The sequence below is a fragment of the Mobula hypostoma genome, chromosome 10 (assembly GCF_963921235.1).
Source record: "Mobula hypostoma chromosome 10, sMobHyp1.1, whole genome shotgun sequence".
NCBI lineage: Eukaryota > Metazoa > Chordata > Chondrichthyes > Myliobatiformes > Myliobatidae > Mobula > Mobula hypostoma.
Window position 1 is genome coordinate 66,584,296 of NC_086106.1, and position 22,025 is coordinate 66,606,320.

General features: G+C 39.6%; 1 protein-coding gene across 4 annotated transcripts in view; it reads right to left on the reverse strand.

Moving 5' to 3' along the window:
• The window catches only part of diaph2 (diaphanous-related formin 2), a 638,125-nt gene that overhangs the window by 249,702 nt on the left and 366,398 nt on the right, over positions 1-22,025 (reverse strand). For all 4 annotated transcript variants that reach the window (XM_063060627.1, XM_063060626.1, XM_063060628.1 and 1 more), the window contains one exon: positions 14,784-15,023. In XM_063060627.1, coding sequence (XP_062916697.1) covers positions 14,784-15,023 — 240 coding nt within the window. The remainder of the gene's footprint in view (positions 1-14,783; positions 15,024-22,025) is intronic.

Below are 22,025 nucleotides of genomic sequence, written 5' to 3' on the forward strand. Positions count from 1 at the left end.
TGCATCTGCCTTCCATGCTCGTGCACGCATGTGCATGCATTTTTGTTAGTTATACACTCAGTGGTCACTTTTTAGGTACACCTACACACTTACTCGTTAATCTACTCAGCCAATCATGTAGCAGCAACTTAATGATTAAAAGCATGCAGACATGGTCACAAGGTTCAGTTGTTCTTCAGATCAAACATCAGAATTGGGAAGAAATGTGGTCTGAGTGACTGACCATGGAATGATTGTTGACAGGATGGTTTGAGCATCTTTGAAACTACTGACCTCCTGGGAATTTCACAAACAATCTCAAGTTTAGACTGAATGGTGTGAAAAAAAATTCAGTGAAAGGCCATTCTGTGGGTAAAGGCACCTTGTTAATGAGAGGAGAAGTCAGAGGCGGGTTCAAGCTGACAGGAATCGACAATAGCTCAAATAACCACGCATTACAATAGTGTGTTGAGCAGAAGAACATCTCTGAACCCATAACACATCAAACCTTGAAATGGATGGGATGCAGTAGCAGAAGACCATGAACATACATTCAATGTTCACTCTATTAGGTGCAGGACATACCTAATAAAGTGGCCACTGAGTGCATATATATTTTCATCCATAGAACTGGTGTTCACTGGATGTTTTTATTGTTTTTCACACCATTCCCTGTAAACTCTTCAGAGATTGTTGTGTGTGAAAATACTAGGAGATCAGCAGTTTCAGACTTAAGGAACATTGATGTACAGATCTTTGGACTGAAGTCCATAACTCACTGAAAGTATCAGCACAAGTAGATAGGGTGATTAAGGCAGCATTTGACATGCCTACCTTCACAGGCAGAACTGAGTTAAAGAGTCAGGAAATTTGCATTTGGAATGCTGTGCACAGTTCTGGTTCCCATTACGTGAAGGATGTGGAGGCTTTGGAAATGGTACAGAAAGAAAGATGTCTGACTTAGAGAGCATAAGCTGGAAGAGGTTGTATAAACTCTAATGATTTTCTCTGGAGCATCAGAGGCTGACCTTATAAAATAAAATTATAAAAGTATAAGCAATCCTCTCACTGGGCTTGTATATAAACTTGGCTCGTTAGCTAGCTCTGCTAATGGCCACGTAACTCAGCAGTAAAGCCACCTTTCATAAGCAATTATGTCTAGGGTCTGTATAATTTGGGGTTCAACCAAACAGGAAAGTTGGGACGTTCTGGGGAGAAATATGAATTGTAGTGATTGCTGTATAAATACTGCTTCATGCAAAGTTATCATTCACAAGGAAATTAACAGATCATACATCAGCATAAAATTACTAAAGAAATATATTTACTAAACTTTCAAATTTAACAAACAGTTACAGAAAAAGAAGAAAACTGGAAGGGCCCATTACAGTTAAAACAATCTAAATGTACACATAAACACTGGAGCTCATTTCTGGAGTAGTCGGGTGTATCGATTTCCTCACATGCTGAACCGCCAGAGTCCGCGTGATAGCACCCGCCATAGTCCAAAGACCATCTCGAACAAACTGGCTCTCTCAGCAGTAATGGCCCTTTCTCTTCAGAGCCATTCATCTGCACAAAGCAATTCTTACAACAGGGACTCTTTTTGATCGGCATCTTTCCTTGTCCCCCACTCTGCAGCTCCTGCTAAAAAACCCAAACTAGACTACTGTCCTTCAGAAATCTGCTCCCACCCAGCACTCTTGGATATTCCACTGGGCAGAAAGTTACAACACATACTAAGACAATCCTGAATGGCAGACACAACATTCCTAAGTTGGACAACATGACTCCTTATCTTTAGCTGAAGCCAAAACGCTCTTACTGGTAGGATACTATAGCAGCAGAAATCTTAACTAGGGCGTTACATACATAAAATTATGAAAAGCTTAAATAAGAGAGATAATCGTGCATCTTTAGCCACATAGGGGGAAAATGTCAAATACTGAAGGGCATAGGTTAAAGGTAAAAGGGAGAAAGTTTAAAGGAGATGTGTGAGGCAAGTGTTTTTTTTATATACACAGAATATGGTAGGCGCCTGGAATGCGCTGCCAGGAGAGGTGGTAAAAACAGAACTGTAACAGCATTGAAGGGGCATTTAAATAAGACTCGTGAACAGGTAGGGAATTAAGGGATACAAACCTAGTACTGACAGATGGGATTAGTTTAGATTGGTATCATGGTCAATACAGCTGGTGAGAAGATGGGCCTATTCCTGCACTGCACTTTTCTATAAATTTCAAGATGAAATGATGGTGCCAAAATATAAGACATGAATTGGAGGAAGAACAATCCTATTTTTGTAAGATAGGCCATGGCAATGTTAAACTGCCAGCAGCTAATTGCAGATAAATCTACACCTGAGAAATTGGAGTCATCAAAAGTGGAATGATATGAGCTCAGTTCCATCCTGGTCCTGCAACAGTGAAAGTTAAGAATAGCAGTCCCTGATGTCAAGGAAAATCGAGGACTGAATTTATAAAAGAAAGCTTACAGAGGGTATAGATGACTGAAATCTGGAAAGGGCCTTCAGTGCAAAAGTTGCATGAGGATCCTTTAAAAAAAGAAATTAGGAGGGTTTAGTACCATCATTCCCACAATCCTGATTGAGAAGTTGCAGAACCTGGGCCTCTGTACTTCGCTCTGCAATCGGATCCTCCACCTCCTAAGCAGACGACGACAATCTGTGCGAATTGGTGATAACGTCTCCTCCCCGCTGTTGGTCAGCACTGGTGCACCTCAGGGGTGTGTGCTTAGCCCACTGCTTTACTCTCTGTATGTCCATGACTGTGTGGCCAGGCATAGCTCTAATACCATCTATAACTTTGCTGATGAAACAACCATTGTTGGTAGAATCTCAGATGGTGACGAGAGGGCGTACAGGAGAGAGATATGCCAACTAGTAGAGTGGTGTTGCAGCAACAACCTGGCATTAAACGTCAGTAGGACGAAAGAGCTGATTGTGGACTTCAGGAAGGGTAAGACGAAGGAACATATGCTAATACTCATACAGGGATCAATAGTGGAGAGAATGAACAATTTCGAGTTCCTGAGTGTCAAGATCTCTGAGATCTAACCTAGTCCCAACATATCGTTGCAGTTATAAAGAAGGCAAGACAGTGACTATACTTCATTAGGAGTTTGAAGAGATTTGACATGTCAACAAATACATTCAAAATCTTCTATAGTTGTACTGTGGCGAGCATTTTGACAGGCTGCATCACTGTTTGGTACGGGGGGGACTACTGCACAGGACTGAAATAAGCTGCAGAGGGTTGTAAATCTAGTCAGCTCCATCTTGGGTACTAGCCTACAAAACACCAGGACAGCTTCAAGAAGCATTGTCTCAGAAAGGCAGCATCAATCATTAAGGACCTCCAGCACCCAGGGCATGCCCTTTTCTCACTGTTACCATCAAGTTGGAGGTACAAAACCCTAAAGGCCCACACTCAGCGATTCAGGAACAGCTTCTTTCCCTCTGCCATCCGATTCCTAAATGGACTTTGAACCCTTGGACACTACCTCACTTTTTTAATATATTATTTCTGTTTTTGCACGATTTTTAATCTATTCAATATACTATACTGTAATTGATTTACATATTTATGATTATGTTATTGTTTTTTTAATCTTCTGTATCATGTATTGCATTGAACTGCTGCTGCTAAGTTAGCAAATTTCATGACACATGCCAGTGATAATAAACCTGATTCTGATCCTGAAGTTGAGTGCATGAAATATCACTGACAAACAAGATCAAGGAAAATCCTAAGTCATTTTATAAGTATACTTCTTACTTGCATTCATTAAGGAGAAGGATGTTGTATTGGAAAACTCAGGGAGAAGGATGGGGAGATCCGAAACCATGATTTCATTGGCTATCTTACAGTCTGAAGGTGGATAATTCCCTTAGGCTTGACCAAATGTTTCCAAGTTATCATGACATGTAAAGGCAATTTCTGTGAACTAATAAATTACTGGAGAGCAGCAAATATGTTACCTTTTTTCAAGGATAGCAAGTTTAAAGCATGCAATTAAGGTCTTTCTAATTGGGGAAAATATCAGAGAGATAGGTATTAATTTACATTTAATAAGTTGGTACTATCCCTCAGACTTTTCCCCAATTAGGAGGGGCAGGGGTTAATAAAAGAAAGTATATATGCCTTTATTGGTGGAGAACCTGCCTGAATAATTTTGTTGAATTCTTTGAAAAGACGACAAAATAATTTAACGAGCATGGTGCAGTTGATGTGGTTTAAATGGACTTCAGTAATGCCTTTGACAACATTCAACATGGAACACTGATTTAAAATGTTGATGCTTTTTCGCTTTAAACCAGCTGTGGGAGGATCTGATTGAGGTATCATAAAACATTGGGGAGGGGGAGGGTGGAATAGATAGCATATTTTTCTTGATAGTTGCAGGGTCTAAAACTATGCGGATTAGGCTAAAATGTGAGAGGTTTAGTTGGGAATCTGAGCAGGAAGTTTATTTACCAACAGGATGCCTGGATTCTGGAATATATTGTCTGGAAGGGTGGAGGTGTGCTTTATAGACAGATAGGCTCAAAACTAAAGCATCTTATCAAGCACTTAAATAAGACCATAAAACCAGAAGATACAAGAGCAGAAATAGGCCATTTGGCCCTTCCATTCTGCCTTTCTATTTCATCATGGCTGATCTATGTCCCTCGGCTTTCTCCCCGTAACCCTTCATGCCCTGCCTAATCAAGAATCTAACAACCTCTGCCTTAAATATACCCAATGACTTGGCCTTCTCAGCCATCTGATTCACCCACTCTGGCTGAAATCACCACAGCATTGAAGGCTACAGGACAAGAATTGGTGAAATAGATTAATACAGAGGGGTCCTTATAGAACAACCTAGCTGCCTTAGTAATTAATAACTACAGGACTATGTCAAAATTATCACATTTAAGTAAAATCATTGAAAGGTTGCTTATCAGCAACTTAATAGCTTTTTTGCACTAAGCAACTGTATTGATGTCTTCCAGTCTGGACTTCGACAGCACCATAGCACTGAGACTGTTCTAGTCAAGATTTTAAATGACATCCACTTACACCATGATGATGATGATAAAATTTCACTTTTGGTTTTACTGGATCTTAGGTCTGCATTTGACACAGTTGACCAGGGCATATTACTTGGGCAGACTGGAAAACTGGGTGGGACATTCCAGTACAGTCCTAAAGTGGTTTAATTCATATTTACAAGACAGGGACTATTTTCTACCGATTGGCATATCCGACCAAATTAAAATGATATAGAGAGTGCCTCAAGGGTCCATTCTGGGGGCTCTTCTGTTTAACATATACACGCTTCCTCTTGTTCAAATCATATAGCAAGCAACAAAATATAGGTGACACACAGATTTATTTAACAGTGTCATCATGTAACAATGGTCCCAAACAATCACTAAAAACTGTATTGAACAAATCACTGATTGGATGAACTAAAATTTCCTCGAGTTAAACAAAGAGAAAACTGAAATAATCGTTTTTGGTGCCAAAAAAGAGCGATTAAAAGTCAGTGCTCACTTAGAATCCCTGTCATTAGAGACCACAAACCAAGCCTGAAACCTCGGTGTTGTGATGGACTCCAATTTAAATTTTAACTGCCACTTTAAGACGACTACAAAGTCAGCCAACTACCGTCTTAAAAATACAGCGAGAGTTAAAGGGCTTATATCTCAGCAAGATCTAGAAAAACTGCTCCATGCATTTGTTTTCAGTAGGCTTGACTACTTTAATAGCGTTTTCACAGGTCTCTGTCAAAAATCCCTCAGACACCTGCAGCTCATTAAGAACATTGCTGCTAGAGTCCTCACTATATGTAACTATATGTTATAATTATGTGGTTTTTGTCAGTTTTTCAGTCTTGGTCTGTCTTGTGTTTCTGTTATATCACACCGGAGGAACATTGTATTATTTCTTAATGCATGCATTACTAAATGACAATAAACGAGGACTGCGCGTCCTCATAATCTAATCTAATCTAATCTAAGACCAGGAAAGTAGAACATATCACTCCAGTTCTCAGATCACTACACTGGCTTCCTGTCCATCAGAGGATTAACTTCAAAATATTACTACTGGTTTATAAGCACTGAATGGTCTAGGGCCAAAATACATTTCCAATCTTTTGCTGAATTATGAACCTTCCCGAGCTCTAAGGTCATCTGGGCAGGTTTGCTTACGGTCCCCAAGGTCAAAACTAAACATGGTGAAGCAGCTTTTAATTACTATGCTCCACATATCTGGAATAACCTTCCAGAGGATCTGAAGTCCGCCCCAACTTTAAGCTCTTTTAAATTCAGGATTAAAACTTTCCTTTTTGCTGCAGCTTTTAATTAGAAACTCTTGCATTGTAATTTCTATCTACCATATCCATTTTTGGTGTGATTTTACTCTCTTATATATTGTCTGAAATTTGATGTTTGGTTTTTGTATTTTGTTCAAGGTAAATCACTTTGAACTGCCGTGTTTGAAAAGTGCTATACGAATAAACTTGCTTGCATAATAATCAGGACGAACACGGTGTACAAAGAACCTATTTTGTACAGTATGGCCCTATAGTTTAAAGAGGAAATAGTCTTTTCTTGTGCTGCTTTAATCATTCTATATCTCCCAAATTATCTCCTTAAGGAGCCTTTAAAACAGGGATTCCCAACCCGGGTTCCATGGACCCCTCCGAAAATGTTAGGAATAGAAACATAAGAACATAGAAAACCTACAGCACAATACAGGCCCTTTGGCCCACAAAGCTGTGCCAAATATGTCCTTAACTTATAATTACCTAGGCTTACCCATAGCCCTCTATTTTTCTAAGCTCCATGTATCCAACCAGGGGTCTCTTAAAAGACCCTATCGTTTCCACCTCCACCACGGCCGCTGGCAGCCCATTCCACACACTCACCACTCTCTGCATAAAAAACTTACCCCTGACATCTCCTCTATACCTACTTCCAAGCCCTCTCGCGCTAGCCATTTCAGCCCTGGGAAAAAGCCTCTGACTATCCACATGATCAATTCCTCTCATTACCTTGCACACATCTTTATCACGTCACCTCTCATCCTCCGTCACTCCAAGGAGAAAAGGCAGAGTTCACTCAACCTATTCTCATAAGGCATGATCCCCAATCCAGGCAACATCCTTGTAAATCTCCACTGCATCCTTTCTATGGTTTCCATGTCCTTCCTGTAGTCAGGCTACCAGAATTGAGCACAGTACTCCAAGTGGGGTCTGACCAGGGTCCTATACAGCTGCAACATTACCTCTCGGCTCTTGAACTCAATCCCACGACTGATGAAGACCAATACACTGTATGCCTTCTTCACCACGGAGTCAACCTGCGCAGCAGCTTTGAGTGTCCTATGGACTTGGACCCCAAGATCCCTCTGATCCTCCACAATGCCAAGAGTCTTGCCATTAATTCTGCCATAATATTTGACCTACCAAAATGAACCACCTCACACTTATCTGGGTTGAACTTCATCTGCCACTTCTCAGCCCAGTTTTGCGTCCTATCAATGTCCCACTGTAACCTCTGACAGCCCTCCACACTATCCACAAAATCCCCAACCTTTGAGTCATCAGCAAATTCACCAACCCATCCCTCCACTTCCTCATCCAGGTCATTTATAAAATCCACAAAGAGTAGGGGTCCCAGAACAGAGCCCTGAAGCACACCATTGGTCACTGGTCTCCATGCAGAATATGACCCATCTACAACCACACTTTGCCTTCTGTGGGCAAGCCAGTCCTGGATCCACAAAGGCACGTCCCCTTGGATGCCATGCCTCCTTACTTTCTCAATAAACCTTGCATGGGGTACCGTATCAAACGCCAGAGGCTCAGCAATCTCTTCCCTTGCTTCCCACAGTAGCCTGAGGTACATCCCGTCTGGTCCCCATGACCTATCCAACTTGATGCTTTCCAAAAGCTCCAGCACATCCTCTTAATATCTACATGCTCAAGTTTTTCAGTCTGTTGCAAGTCATCCCTACAATTGCCAAGATCCTTTTCCGTAGTGTATACTGAAGCAAAGTATTCGTTAAGTACCTCTGCCATCTCCTCCGGTTCCATACACACTTTTCCACTGTGACACTTGATTGGTCCTAATCTCACATGTCTTATCCTTTTGCTTTTCACATACTTGTAGAATGCCTTGGGGTTTTCCTTAATCCTATCCACCAAGGCCTTCTCATGGCCCCTTCTGGCTCTCCTAATTTCATTCTTAAAGCTCCTTCCTGCTAGCCTTATAATCTTCCAGATCTCTACCATTACCTAGTTTTTTTGAACCTTTCATAAGCTCTTCTTTTCTTCTGGCATAAAAAAGGTTGGGAACCCCTGCTTTAAAAGATTCCTGGTCCATGCATTTGATTTTATTGAACTGATTCACCCAATCTTAAAAAGATACTTTGAAATTTGAAACTTATTCCAAATTCAAACAATATTTAGGAAGTACACAATTTCAGCTTTAAAAATTAATATTTTCATCAATGATGATGTTTTTCTGATAAATATATTGAAACTGCTCTGTGCATCAAGGTTTTTCCCAAACACTCAATACTTAAATCAATGATCACTTGCAATTTACCAGTTGTGATCCACAGTACTGCCGTTACAATCTCTCCACAATCTTTCCACCCATTGGTAGAAGGAGTTTATTAAATTGTTATAAAGAGTCCACAATTTGAAGCCTGTTATTGATTTAAAATCTTTTGGAACATTACAAGGAATATAATAAGAATGTCTGTATTTGATAAACGTTTATCCATCTTCTACATGACCTAAGTAATTTGTTCTCAATTAGAATTACTCATAATTTAAAAATTAATTTACATAGTGTTCTTGTTTCTTTCCTCGACCTTTCCTGGAGCTAGTAGTTTTACGCAAGAAGATGGTTTCATTCATGTTGACACATCTTACATCTCACTCAAGTACCTACTTTTTATGAGCGCTTACACAACATTTACACTCTCAATTATTTCTGCACATGCTGAGTTTCAGGTATTATGAGGGACGAAAATGTGACCAATTTTTGTTTCTCCTTCCTAACTTAAAATTTGTAAGGTCAATTCGTATGCTTAAACTAAAATAAGCTTGATTTGAAATTACAGTTTTCCCTGATCTGACACTCTCCCTGATGAATAATTACCCAAAGAGCCTTTGAGAGAAAACAAGCTCAATTCACACCATCTTGTCAAAACACTCTAAAAGTATAATTGGAAGACGATTGCCAGAAAAGAGGTTGAAATCATGAATAATGCAGTACAATACAAAGCAATTCTTGGAAGCTTCCAAAGATAGGAAAAAGCAGAAAATATTAAATAGTCTACTGTCACTCCACCCACAATGAGAAATACCTCTGTTATTAAATGCCAAAATTAATACAGTGTTGTACATGAAACGTGCAGCCAATTTGCACACAGCAATCTGACTGAGCAGAAATACCTCAGAAATCGTATTGACATGATTTGTGCTTCATATAAAAGAAGCAGATCAGACTGAAAACCTCCAGGTATATTCATCTTGTGGACCAGAAACAATTATACTTTGGGGTAAACTATTTCTGAGATATCTAAACTCCTCTAATTCTAGCCTTGATGCTTTAATCACTCCAACATTTATGATTATAACCTCCTTCAAATTGTTCAAGAAATGCTCTAAGAATAAGCCAGGAAATTCTGGTAAGATTGCAGGGTGTTCAAATACAGTGGCCTCTTGGGGGCCAACTAAAGGTGTTTTTTGTCTTTGTTAAATGTCCTTGCAATGATCACAAGTAAATACTGGAGTCTCCCACATATTAATAGTGGCTCCCTGATGCCCGCAAATTATATACAATATCAAGGAAATCAATTTTTTTGAGAGCAAGCGAGAAAGCAAGCCAGAGCGCGTGAGCAAGAAAGCGAGAGCGCTTGAGAGCGCGTGTGCAACCACGAGAGAGAGTGCGCGCCATTGCAGAATGTTCCAAAAAAAAAACGTACGTCACCCCAGACTACACTAAAGTGTACCCCAGCCTAATAGGGGTCAAAATAATGACAGTGTTGCTCGCTGCACTGTTTGCAACAGTGACTTTTCTATTGCCCATGGTGGGTTAAGACTGTAAAAGACATGTTGAGGTGAGTTTAACAGGTGTCATTCATTCATTAGCGTAGCTAACGTTATTTAAACTAGCTGGCCAGCTGCTAAGGAGCTACTCTATTGCAGACATCCCAACCCTCCCGGAAGACTCCCACAAATTGATGGTGCTATCTCCCTGAAATGAGTTTTTGCAGGGTGGGATGTCTGTGTAGTGAGGACCAGGCCTCAAGCCACAGGCCTGCCTGCTACTGCAGACCAGGAAAGGAGAGGCCAGAAGCCATATTGTGTGACTCCATGCTCAGTTGGGGGCTGGCCTTTCCCATCAGTGCTGCCCTCCAGTGTTCAATTGGTGAAATGATAGGCTGGATTGCAGAGACTGTGCACCGCTGACAACTGCACCATCAATCTGCAGGACATGTCACTCAGGGACTTGGGCTAAGTATACATTTTTTGAATGACTTTTTTTTTGCTTGCTATTTTGATTCATGTGCTGTGTATGTTTAGTCATAGTCATACTTTATTGATCCCGGGAGAAATTGATTTTCGTTACAGTTGCACCATAAATAATAAATGGTAATAAAACCATAAATAATTAAATAGTAATATGTAAATTATGCCAGAAAATAAATCCAGGACCAGCCTATTGGCTCAGGGTGTCTGACCCTCCAAGGGAGGAGTTGTAAAGTTTGATGACCACAGGCAGGAATGACTTCCTATGACGCTCTGTGTTGCATCTCAGTGGAATGAGTGTCTAGCTGAATGTATTCCTGTGCCCACCCAGTACATTATGTAGTGGATAGGAGACATTGTCCAAGATGGCATGCAACTTAGACAGCATCCTCTTTTCAGACACCATCGTCAGAGAGTCCAGTTCCATTCCCACAACATCACTGGCCTTACGAATGAGTTTGTTGATTCTGTTGGTGTCTGCTGCCCCAGCACACAACAGCAAACATGATAGCACTGGCCACCACAGACTCGTAGAACATCCTCAGCTTCGTCCAGCAGATGTAAAATGACCTCAGTCTCCTCAGGAAATGCACCTTTGCTCCAGAGGAACGCTGTTTTGTTCAGCTATATTCATGTATGGTTGAATGATTTTTAAATTGATTTTGATTTGATTTGACTTATAGGCCGATGATCTCAACTTTAGTTGTGGGTAAATTATTGGAAGGTATTCCAAGGAACAGGATATTTGAGTATCTAGATAGATAGCACCCGATTAGGGACAGTCAACACGCGTTTGCATGTTATAGATTGTGTCTTGAACAAACAAAATGCCTAACCACATCCACCACTTCTACTCTTGCTCACAGTGCACCAGAATATGTGGATCCCAAATTGGCCTCAACAGCCACCCCCCTCAGAACAGTTTTTCAAGAAAGGCACCAGCCAGGTTGATGAAGGAAAGACAGTGGATATTGTCTACATGGACTTTAGTAAAGACTTGGACAAAGTCCTGCATTGGTGCTCGGTCCAGAACTTTGAGTCTCTCAACATTCAGGATTAAAGATTGGATTTAACATTGGTTTAGTGGAGGAAGCCAGAGAGGTTGCAAATATAAACAGGCTTTTCCCATTGAGTTCAGAGAAATTAGAACTAGCAGTCACAAGTTAAGGTGAATGGTGAGATATTTAAGGAAAACCTTAGGGAGAATTTCTTCACAGAATGGTGTGAGTGTGAAACAAGCTGCTAATGGAACTGGTGGATGTGAGTTTGATTGCAACATTGAAGACAAGACAGAATAAATAATTTAGCATGGGCTAGATGGGCTGAAGGGTCTGTTTCTGTGCTGTAGTGCTCCATTACTAGCTTAAACCTCTACCTTTCATTTGCTAAATCTCCCAGCTGAACATTTGCTTAGTTACTCCAACAAAATACCTCAGTTTTAAATATCTCTTTTAAACTTTGCATTAACTTTCTCTGAGGAGACTAACACCTATTTACTAATTGATGCCTTGTATTGCTGCCAACATCATGGCCAATCATTCTGCATTACCTGGAAGGCTTGGGCATTCTTCTCCCTAGTTGTGATGTCCATTATTGGATATGGTACTTCGCAGCACTCTATAGCTTTTTTGACAAAAGCACGGATGCGACATGTTCTCCCTTATCCCTACCAGCTTTCTGAATGTGTTTGTTCTTGAGTCTCTCTACAATCTATTTACAGTGGAGACTGGATTAGCATAACAGGGAGAAGGGAATAATGGTTCAGATTGACATATATGAGAGAAAAACACTAGCATGGACCGGTTCTTTGGAATGGTATGTTTCTGCACTTTATGTCCAATGTAATCCTGTTCAAATATTACATCAATTAAGATTTAATGAATGCCAGCAAATGGCTGACCCACAGTTTGTGATTAAGTTGGTAATCTTAAGCAGGAAAACACTGATTTACGATAAAAACAGAAAATGCTGGAAACACTCAGCAAATGGCACTGATTCAGACACACTGCATTACCCTGTATTTTAAAGTCCTGAATCAAATGCACAGAGACTTATTATTCTATATACAAAGATACATCTGACAATCCATGTTCAAAATGCCAATTTAGAAGAAACAGGCCAAAAACACTTGAAAGCTACACTGAATAAACAAAGCCACACTAACAAAGAAGGAAAATTCAAGCTCAGCAGTGCATGTTCTATGCTCTGAAACAAAGGTGAAAAAAAACAAGGTTGATAAGGAAGGCGCTGTTTGACAGTGATTAAATATCAAAACCCAAACTGTGCAATACTAGATGGAGAAAAGTTTGTCAAACATGCCTGATCAGTTGAGGCTTCTTCCTTGGCACATTCAATTTGATACTCAACATGCAGTCATAACAGTGTATCTTGGCATTCTAATTAATCATTAATTATGAAATCAAATGCACTTCATAAAGTTAATGCCATTTTTAAACAGTGGAACGATATACTAATGTGACAGATTTTCTAGACAAATTTCTCCATATATTTTTGTTCCAGTGTCACTTCTCGGAGATGTCAAGTGGAACTTGGGCACTGAATTCAGAGAAAAATGAAAGAATGCAAAATAATAGATGGAATCTTCAACCACAGACTCTTACAGCTACCTGGACTATACCTCTTCCCACTCTGTTACTTGCTTATAACAGTGGTCCCCAACCTCTGGGCCGCGAACCGATATAATGCCGCGAAGAATGCAGCGGTAGCCAGAATGCACCCAGCACATCTTTAAGAAAAAAGTCGGAATAAACAAGCTAATTAATAAAGTGCCGCCCGGCACATAATCAATTAGCTTGTTTATTTCGGCTCTTTTCTTAAAGATATGCTGGGTGCGTTCCGACTACTGCTGCACCACTGCATTCTTCATGGCAATGCAATGGTCCGCGGCCCGGAGGTTGGAGACCACTGGTTTATAATACCACACCTTTCTCTCAATTCCTCCGCATCTGCTCTCAAAATGAGGATTTTCATTTCAGAACGAAGATGTCCTCCTCCTTCAAAGACAGGGGCTGCCCTTCCTCCACCATCAATGCTACTCTCAACCACATCCCTTCCATTTTGTGCATGTCTGCTCTCACCCCATCCACCTGCCTCCCTACCAGGCATAGAGTTCCGCTTCTCCTCACCTACCACCCAACCAGCCTCTGCGTCCAACACAAAATCCTCCAGAACTTCCACCATTTCCAAGGGGATCCTGCCACCAAGCACATCTTTCCCTCTACCCCCACTTTCTGCTTTTCGCAGGGATTGCTCCCTATGCAACTCCCTTGACCATTCATCCCTCCCCACTGATCTCCCTCCTGGTAATTATCCTTGCAAGCGGAACAAGTGCTACACCCGCCTCTAAGCCTCCTTCCTCACTATCATTTAGGGCCCCAAACAGTTCTTCCAGGTGAGGCGACACTTCACCTGTGGGTCTTTTGGGGTCATACACTGTGCTCCTGGCGTGGCCTCCTGTATATCCGTGAGACCTAAAGTAGATTAGGAAACCACTTCATCAAGCAACTATACTCCCTCTGCCAGAAAAAGCAGGATCTCCCAGTAGCCACCATTTTAATTCCACTTCCCATTCTGACTTGGTCAATCCACGGCCTCGTCTACTGTCATAATGAGGCCACACACAGCTTGGAGGAACAACACCTTATGTAGCCTCCAATCTGATAGCATGAGCATAGATTTCTCGAACTTCTGGTATTGGCCACCCCCCTCCTCCACCTTTCCCCATCCCCTTTTCTCTCTCTCACCTCATCCCCTTGCCTATCCGTAACCTCCTTCTGGTGCTCCTCTCCCTTTTTTTGTACATGTCCTTCTGTCTTCTCCTATTAGATTCCCCCCTCCCCTTCTCCAGCCCTTTATCGCTTTCACCAATCAACTTCCCAGCTATTTACTTCACCCCTCTCCCTCTTGGTTTCAGCTATCACCTTGTGCTTTTCTCTCTCCCCTCACCTTCCAACTCTGACTCCTGATCTGTTTTTTCTCCAGTCCTGCTAAAGGGTCTTGGCCTGAAACATAGACAGTCCTCTTTTCCATAGATGCTGCCTGGCCTGCTGAGTTCCTCCAGCATTTTGTGTGTGTTAGATGGAATTATCAGTCATTGCTTATGTGCTTTTGGTGGTCACTTCAAAACCATTTAGTCAGCAGTGAAGGGAACATGGAAAATTACAATTATCCAAAAATGGGAGGAGAGCAACTATTCTTTATGCAACTTTAAGTCTTTGAATCCTTACCTTGCATAGATAGCTGATGTTGAATCCAAATGTTTGTGCATTCCTGGATCCAGCATTCATATAGTTTCCCACCAGGAGGACCAATTCCAAAATTTTACTGAAGTTCTCACTCTTCTTTAACTCCTCACAAGCAATTGTTACATTCATTATGTCAGGCTTGATGTTATTCACATACTCCTCAAATTGAAGCTTAAAGAGAATATTGTTCAAGCGTGGCTGTAACAACTTCACGGTGCTCATCTGCAAAAATAAGATGACATTTGTTGCTTGATTCATATATTCAGACTTAAAAAGGGACAAGTCACTGTCTATGCACTAAGACTACTGAATTAGTTCCGACTCATTCAGGTACATTTTTAAAATGTGGTTAATAACAATCTTATGAAAGGCTAGGAATAGGATGGACTAAATAATTTTTAGCATCTTCACAACAGGCAGAGCAAGTCTTTCCCAATCTCTGCTCAGATATTGTTGAACTATAGGTAGCAAGTTGGCAGTGATACCCGAAATAGTGATATTATCACTGGTACTTAATGCCTCCAAATCAGATGATTAAAAGGCTTACTTTGAAGTACCAAACTCCTATTACCATGGAACAAGCCCCAAGTATGAGATTGTTTTTCCAGTTGATGGAATGCAAAATTAATACATTTTCTCTTTGAAATTCATTGAGGTAATTTTTTATATTACTAAATGAGGCTTCAAATTTTATTCCAAGGCAAGATCATTTTTGCCAAATAATCAAATGGACTGAAACATGTACTCCTGAGTTCGAATGGATTTTGTTAGAATTTAATGAAGGAAATAATGCTGCTCAGTAAAGCAGAATTTGAAAGTCTCCAAAATATTAGGTTTAGTACTAGACAACCACAATCAATTCTTTGACCATAAGTACACAACATACACTCAGTGGCCACTTTATTTGGCACCTAATAAAGTGGCATCTGAGTTATGCTCATGGTGTTTTGCTGCTGTAGCCCATCCACTTCAACGTTCGATTTGTTGAGCATTCAGGGATGGTCTTTTGCACATCACTGCTGTAACACATGGCTAGTTGAGTGACTGTCACCTTCCTGTCAGCTTGAACCAGTCTGGCCATTCTACTCTCTCATTAACAATGCATTTTTGCCCACAGAACTGCTGTTCATTGGATAGTTTTTGTTTTTTGCACCATTCTCTGTAAACTCTATGTTCATTTGTGAATGAAAATCTCAGGAGATCAGCTGTTTCTGAAATACTCAAACCACCTTGTCTGGCATCAACGACTATTCCATCATCAAAGTCACATTTCTTTCCCATTCTGATGTTCTGTCTGAACAACAGCTGAACCTCTTGACCATGTGTGCATGTTTTTATGTATGAGCATTATTATCACATGATAAGACTGATTAGATATTTGCATTAACAAGCAAGTGTGCAGGCATATCTAATAAAGTGGCCACTAAGTATACAGATGATAAGCACCTGAACATCCCATACTGAAGGGCACCCAGCTATATACTTCCCTTTTTAATTTTACATTTGTTGCTTTAATTCCAATCTATGCCAAATGTGAAACATAAATTCTTACTTTAATTTAGAGCTGCTAATTTAACAAATTATATTTGAGCTGATATTAAATGCAGTCCCAAAGTGTTTATGTAGCAAATGCATGCTATCAGAAGAAGGTGTTAACTTGGCTTAACACAATGCTTGCTCAACACAGATTGGAGAAAACACATGCAAAAAATAATTATTAAATTTACTTTTTCTGCAGAGAGAATTTTTATGAGAGGGGGAGGGGGAGGGGAAGAGGGGTTGGAGAAGGGAAGGAAGGAAGAAAAAAAAAATTGGGAGACCTGCAAAGGTACGTTACTTGGTTTCACAATGTAGTTGTGGCTCTGGTATTTCGAAAATTGTCATGTTTTGTGCCCCAAAAAATTAAAGAGGATCCACTTGAGCCATGTTCCCAGAACAAGTGCTGCTATTACATTCCAGTTGGGTTGGGTTGGGAGTGCCCAACAAGCATACACTATTTTTTTCAGTGACACTCTGTTCTGTACATGGAAAGATAATGTCATTTGTGCAATAATAGTGAAATATCACTGACCTGACAAGGAATCAGTCCTGGTTGAATTTCCAGAGTGGAGTAATTTGACTAGAAAACTATGATATCAAATATTGAATGCTCTGTTGATTCAATGTCATGTGAATGATATTTCTCCGTGCAGTTAACAAGACAAAGTTTATAAAATAGTCTTTCACTTGAACAGGATCCTTCCTTACAGATTTTTTTTCTTTGATTTTATAGTTTATTATTCGTTTTACTATAAACATGAAGTTAAAAGTTTTATTCAGTATATGGCATTAATACATTTAAAGCAAACAGAACTTCTGCAAACAGTGGGGGGAAATGAAATGATCAAACATCATATGACAATCATAAGAACAGTGATACATTTTGAATGCTTTGCAATTAAATGTGACATGATCATATTTCCACGAAGAGATCAGCAGGCTTGTGCCTGAGTACCACTGAGTTAAGCAGTATTCTCAGCAGAGGCCAATAAACATACAGGTCATAACTGTCACAAATGGCATCTCAGTTTTTTTTGTCATTTCAGGTGATAAACAAAAACCAAGAACAATCCATACTGTCCGTTTAACAACTAAACCTGCATACAATCACTTCCATGTTTTTCCTTTTAACTAATAATGAAAAGGAAGTAAATGGTATCAGCCGCAAAGATGGCCACAAAAAGATTTCAATTCTGTAAATATCTGCAAAGCTAGCTTTTTAAAATTACTTCCGACTACCTCTAAACATAGATGCAGTCTTCAATTACTGAAGTTTTCAGCTTATATCCTTCTGGGCTTTGAAACTCCACAAAAATCTAATTAAAACATGTCCATATCTCATTTTCTCTGCAATTCTCTGCAACTGAAGTGAAGACAACGGTCACAAACAATTCCTAGAATCACCATATGGCCCATGGTTAAGCCAGGCTCTTTCTTCCATTTTGTCTGTTAAGAACCTGGTTCTCTGCAGTTCAGAATAGCCAAGTGTGGCAATAGGTACTTGTCTCCACACACGTACCTTATAGAACTCTCAAAGCAGTTTTGACTGACTGACCCCATCCTCACTGTCACTGCTATCTGTGTCACTGAATATCAAACATGAAGTGATAGTTAATTTATTGAATACATTTAACATTACAAAATTTACTGAAATGTTTAATGACATGGAATAGAATAAATAAATCCTAAACTAACTCTACTTGCCCTTTTCCAGGTGTCCCACATTCCCATTCATTTAAAACAGGGCTGTTCAGCTTGCACCTGCTGTAGACTTCCCAACTAAAATGGGATAGAGACCTAATCTTCAATGGGAAAATCCTCTAATTCTCATTATTTGCACTGACAAGGTAATATAAATTTGCAGCTAATGTCAATTATTAGAATTCTTGACAACTCAACCTCTGTGGTACCCATGGCTTGCTTGTTTTACAAATGGTCACAAAGCTACTGACTTCTAAAAGAGTGCAACTTTCCTGACCATTTCCTCCCTGTGAACCTCATGCAGGATCTATTTGTGCTGTTACCAGCAGGGAATAATTCCATATTTGTTCCCAGGGTAAGAAAGTCATGGAGGAGTCACAGTCTCCATTTGCCACAGGCAACTACAAGCATTGCTACTATTATTCAGGGCATGGAGCAGCAACATAAATTTCAAACTCAAGTTTCCTTCATAAGTTGAGGAGCATACAAGAATTCAAGTAACAAAAGAAACAGTGAAGTATCTACGCTTCAAACCCAAGCTACCAATATTCACCCCATGCAAAACAGTAAAGCAATTTTATGCAAAACAAAAATCAGAGCGCTCCCTGCAGCATGAATAAAATCACCCAAGAAATGTGAACCTTCTGCAAGAATGATTGATGGGTTCACCAACAAACAAATTTCCAGGAGATGCTCAATGTCCATGCACATGATAGTCATAGTCATAGTCATACTTTATTGATCCCGAGGGAAATTGGATAAAATTTGAACTCTGGTGTAGGACACACTTAAAGCAAAATTTTGAAGTGTCTGTGAGACTCAGCTCACAGTATGAAATCTATGAAACAACATGAAATCAAGATGGATACAATTTTAAGAAGAAAAATCTCTTGGATAAGTTTTCCTCATTATCACTACTTTCATTCCCATTTGTTTACGAGTGGAATGGCCCAGAAGAACATCAAGTCAACAAACTTAAACTACACAGGTCCATAACTATATTTAAAAATATTTAATAATTAAAAATGGAAGTAAATTAAAACATTCAGATGGCTTTTCAAAACAAAAATGATTTAAAAAAAAAAGAACATTTAGTAGGTAAAACTAAGCTTAATGGCAAACAACAATTTTAAAAATAAAAATCTTGGGCTAAGTTCTCACAAAGTGCTTGACCAAAATTAATCCAGTTCCTCAAGGTTTGATAAATGATTTTAAATATCTGAAAACAGACATTAATTTATGTTTCTCATTAATACTGATGCAGTAAATTGGGAAAAATTTCTTCAATTTCACCAAATGCGTTCAAACTTGACAAAATTTTGCAGGTAGAGTGCAAACACTCAAAACTCAAATTCATAATGAGCTAGAGGCAGTTTGCCTTTTTAAATTATTACTGACATTCCAGCGGATTTTAATATTATCTACTCTGACAGTCATCAGTTACATTTATCATATAATTGACATATCAATTTATCTTTAGATAGGTGTCATCAAAATAAAATCCTTTTCATTTTGATCAACAAAATAATAAAAAAGTTACTTTATCTATTGTAGTGACTTCACAATTTACCTGACAATCTGAAAATGGTTCTCCTTATAAATGATACTAGCTGCTTTATTGCAAACTACTTTAGGGAACAACTAGTTTATTAAATTATCTACAAGTAAGAACAATGAATGACCACTTAAAAGAAATCAAATGAAATCAACATATTTGCATTATTTAGTTTTAAATTATTATTGACTGAACATTTATTTTTACTCATTTACCAATTTCTTTAACCCACCAAAAAATAAAAACCTTATCTCTCAAATGTGTCTTGCAGAACGTGATTGCAATATTTTAGAAAGCGACATACAATCCTGACGGCAGATAGGTTTAATCATTTTAAAATACAAACGTTTGTAGAAGAAGAAGAAGAAGAATAGAATAGTACAGGACAGTACAGGCCCTTCGGCCCACATTGCTGTGCCGACCCTCCAACCCGGCCTCCCATATAACCCCCTACCTTAAATTCCTCCATATACAAATGTTGAAATATTCACCGGGTGCTTTTACTGCTTTCACATTTTGGCTAGGTATTTAATTCCAAGCCCTGTGATTATTAAATGGCAATTTTTTGCATGAAGGAATGAGGATTTTCTAGCAGATAATTATCTGTCAAAAATCATTAAAGCAAATTCAAAGTTCAAAGTTCAAAGTAAATTCATTATCAGAGTATGTGTATATCACCATATATGAACCTGAGACTTATTTTCTTATGGGCATTCACAGTAAATACAAGAAACACAATAGAATCAATGAAAGACTGCCCCTAACTGGCTGGACAAACAACCAATGTGCAAATACAAAAAGAAAATAAAAAAACAAAATAATAAATACGTAAAAAAATTAGATTATTATTGAGCAAAAGGGTTTTTTACTTTGTTAAAGTACTAACAGCAGTTGTCTGCTGCTTCTTTGCATGCATCCTTCAGATTGTAACAAAAGTACACATAGACTAAGATGTTAACTGTCCTGCGCTATCACCAGTTGATCTGCCACCTGTCTTCAGGAGACAGAGATAAGTAAGACAATGGAGCAGCATTTGGAAATGTTAATGAGGAGACGAGAGAGTTTAACAGAAGGAGACACTGGTCTGAGTATTGTCAAGACCGGCTGTTTGAACCCTGAACTGTTTGAAGTCTGATGGACAGGCGATACCCCAACAGGGGGGATAAAAAGGGACAGGTTCTCTAAGGCAACAGACACCACATACGACACCACGAGGTAACGAGACCCTGGAAGCGGTGTGCCCCCACAAGTCGGTGGGAGTTTTTGGAGGACTGGTCGCGGGACAAGCCATAGATGCACAGGGTGGAAAGATACGGTCGGCAGGAACCTGGTGTGTGTGTCCACCCTTGCCTGGGTGCCGGGTTCACCGCAGAGGAACGATCGTATCTGAAACGGAGGGGTCACAGTCGGTGACCTCAGAAGACATTACAAAGGGCTCGCCCGAAAGCTAACTGCGAGGAATATCAAAGGTCTGTTGAATCCGATTTGAATATCAGCACTCTCTCTCTCTCCCCAACGGCACAACGGCGATTACTGCGAACTGAACTGAACTGAACTCTGTCACTTGTGATTGAACATTTTACCCCTAGACTGCGATAGAGCTGATTGACCCTATTATCCTAGTTCTGTATACATGTGTGTTTATTCATTGCTAACCTGTTGCATTTATATCCTTTCTATTAGAGCACTGCGTTGCTTATTTCTTTAATAAAACTTTCTTAGTTCCAGTAATCCAGATTCTAACTGAGTGGTCCATTTCTGCTGGTTTGGCAACCCTGTTACAGGGTACGTAACAAGATGTACTAGGAGAACGAGTTCGATGATACTATCTTAACCCTGTGGATCAAGCAAGGTGGCTCTGATGGTTCAAATACTTCAACAACAGTAAAAAGAGAGTCAAAGAAAGGCTGGGAGAGGTATCCTTTGGGGATTTTCTGATGCCAGAGATAGAATGCAGGTAGAAGAAAAACAACTGAGGTTCTAAACCTGGCCTCTGTTCTCAGATTAGGAGTAAACTTGCAAAGATTCAAGTTAAAAATTGTTCTGCAACTTGCAAGTACCACAAGAGTAAAGCATGTCAACAAGACTTAAACTATTGAATAGTTTTTGATCACTTTTTTTGATCTAGTGATTCCTTATATAAAAATGTACAATGACTTCCAAACATGAAATCTTAGTAGTCAGTCCCTTTTGGAAAGGAGAAAGGAAACTGAAGAAATTATCTCAGAGGAGTGAAGGGCGGTGTCTCAATATCTTGTTACACACCCAGGTATGACATTGAACAATTTGAAACTGAACACACTCAAGGTTTGATCTCTGGTCTCTGTTTATCCAGATGTGAGGTTCCACTATTGTCTTATTCAGCTGGCCTTTGTCTTCTGCAGAGAAGACTGACAAAAATCTGTACTTCTGATTAGCTTGTGGTATAT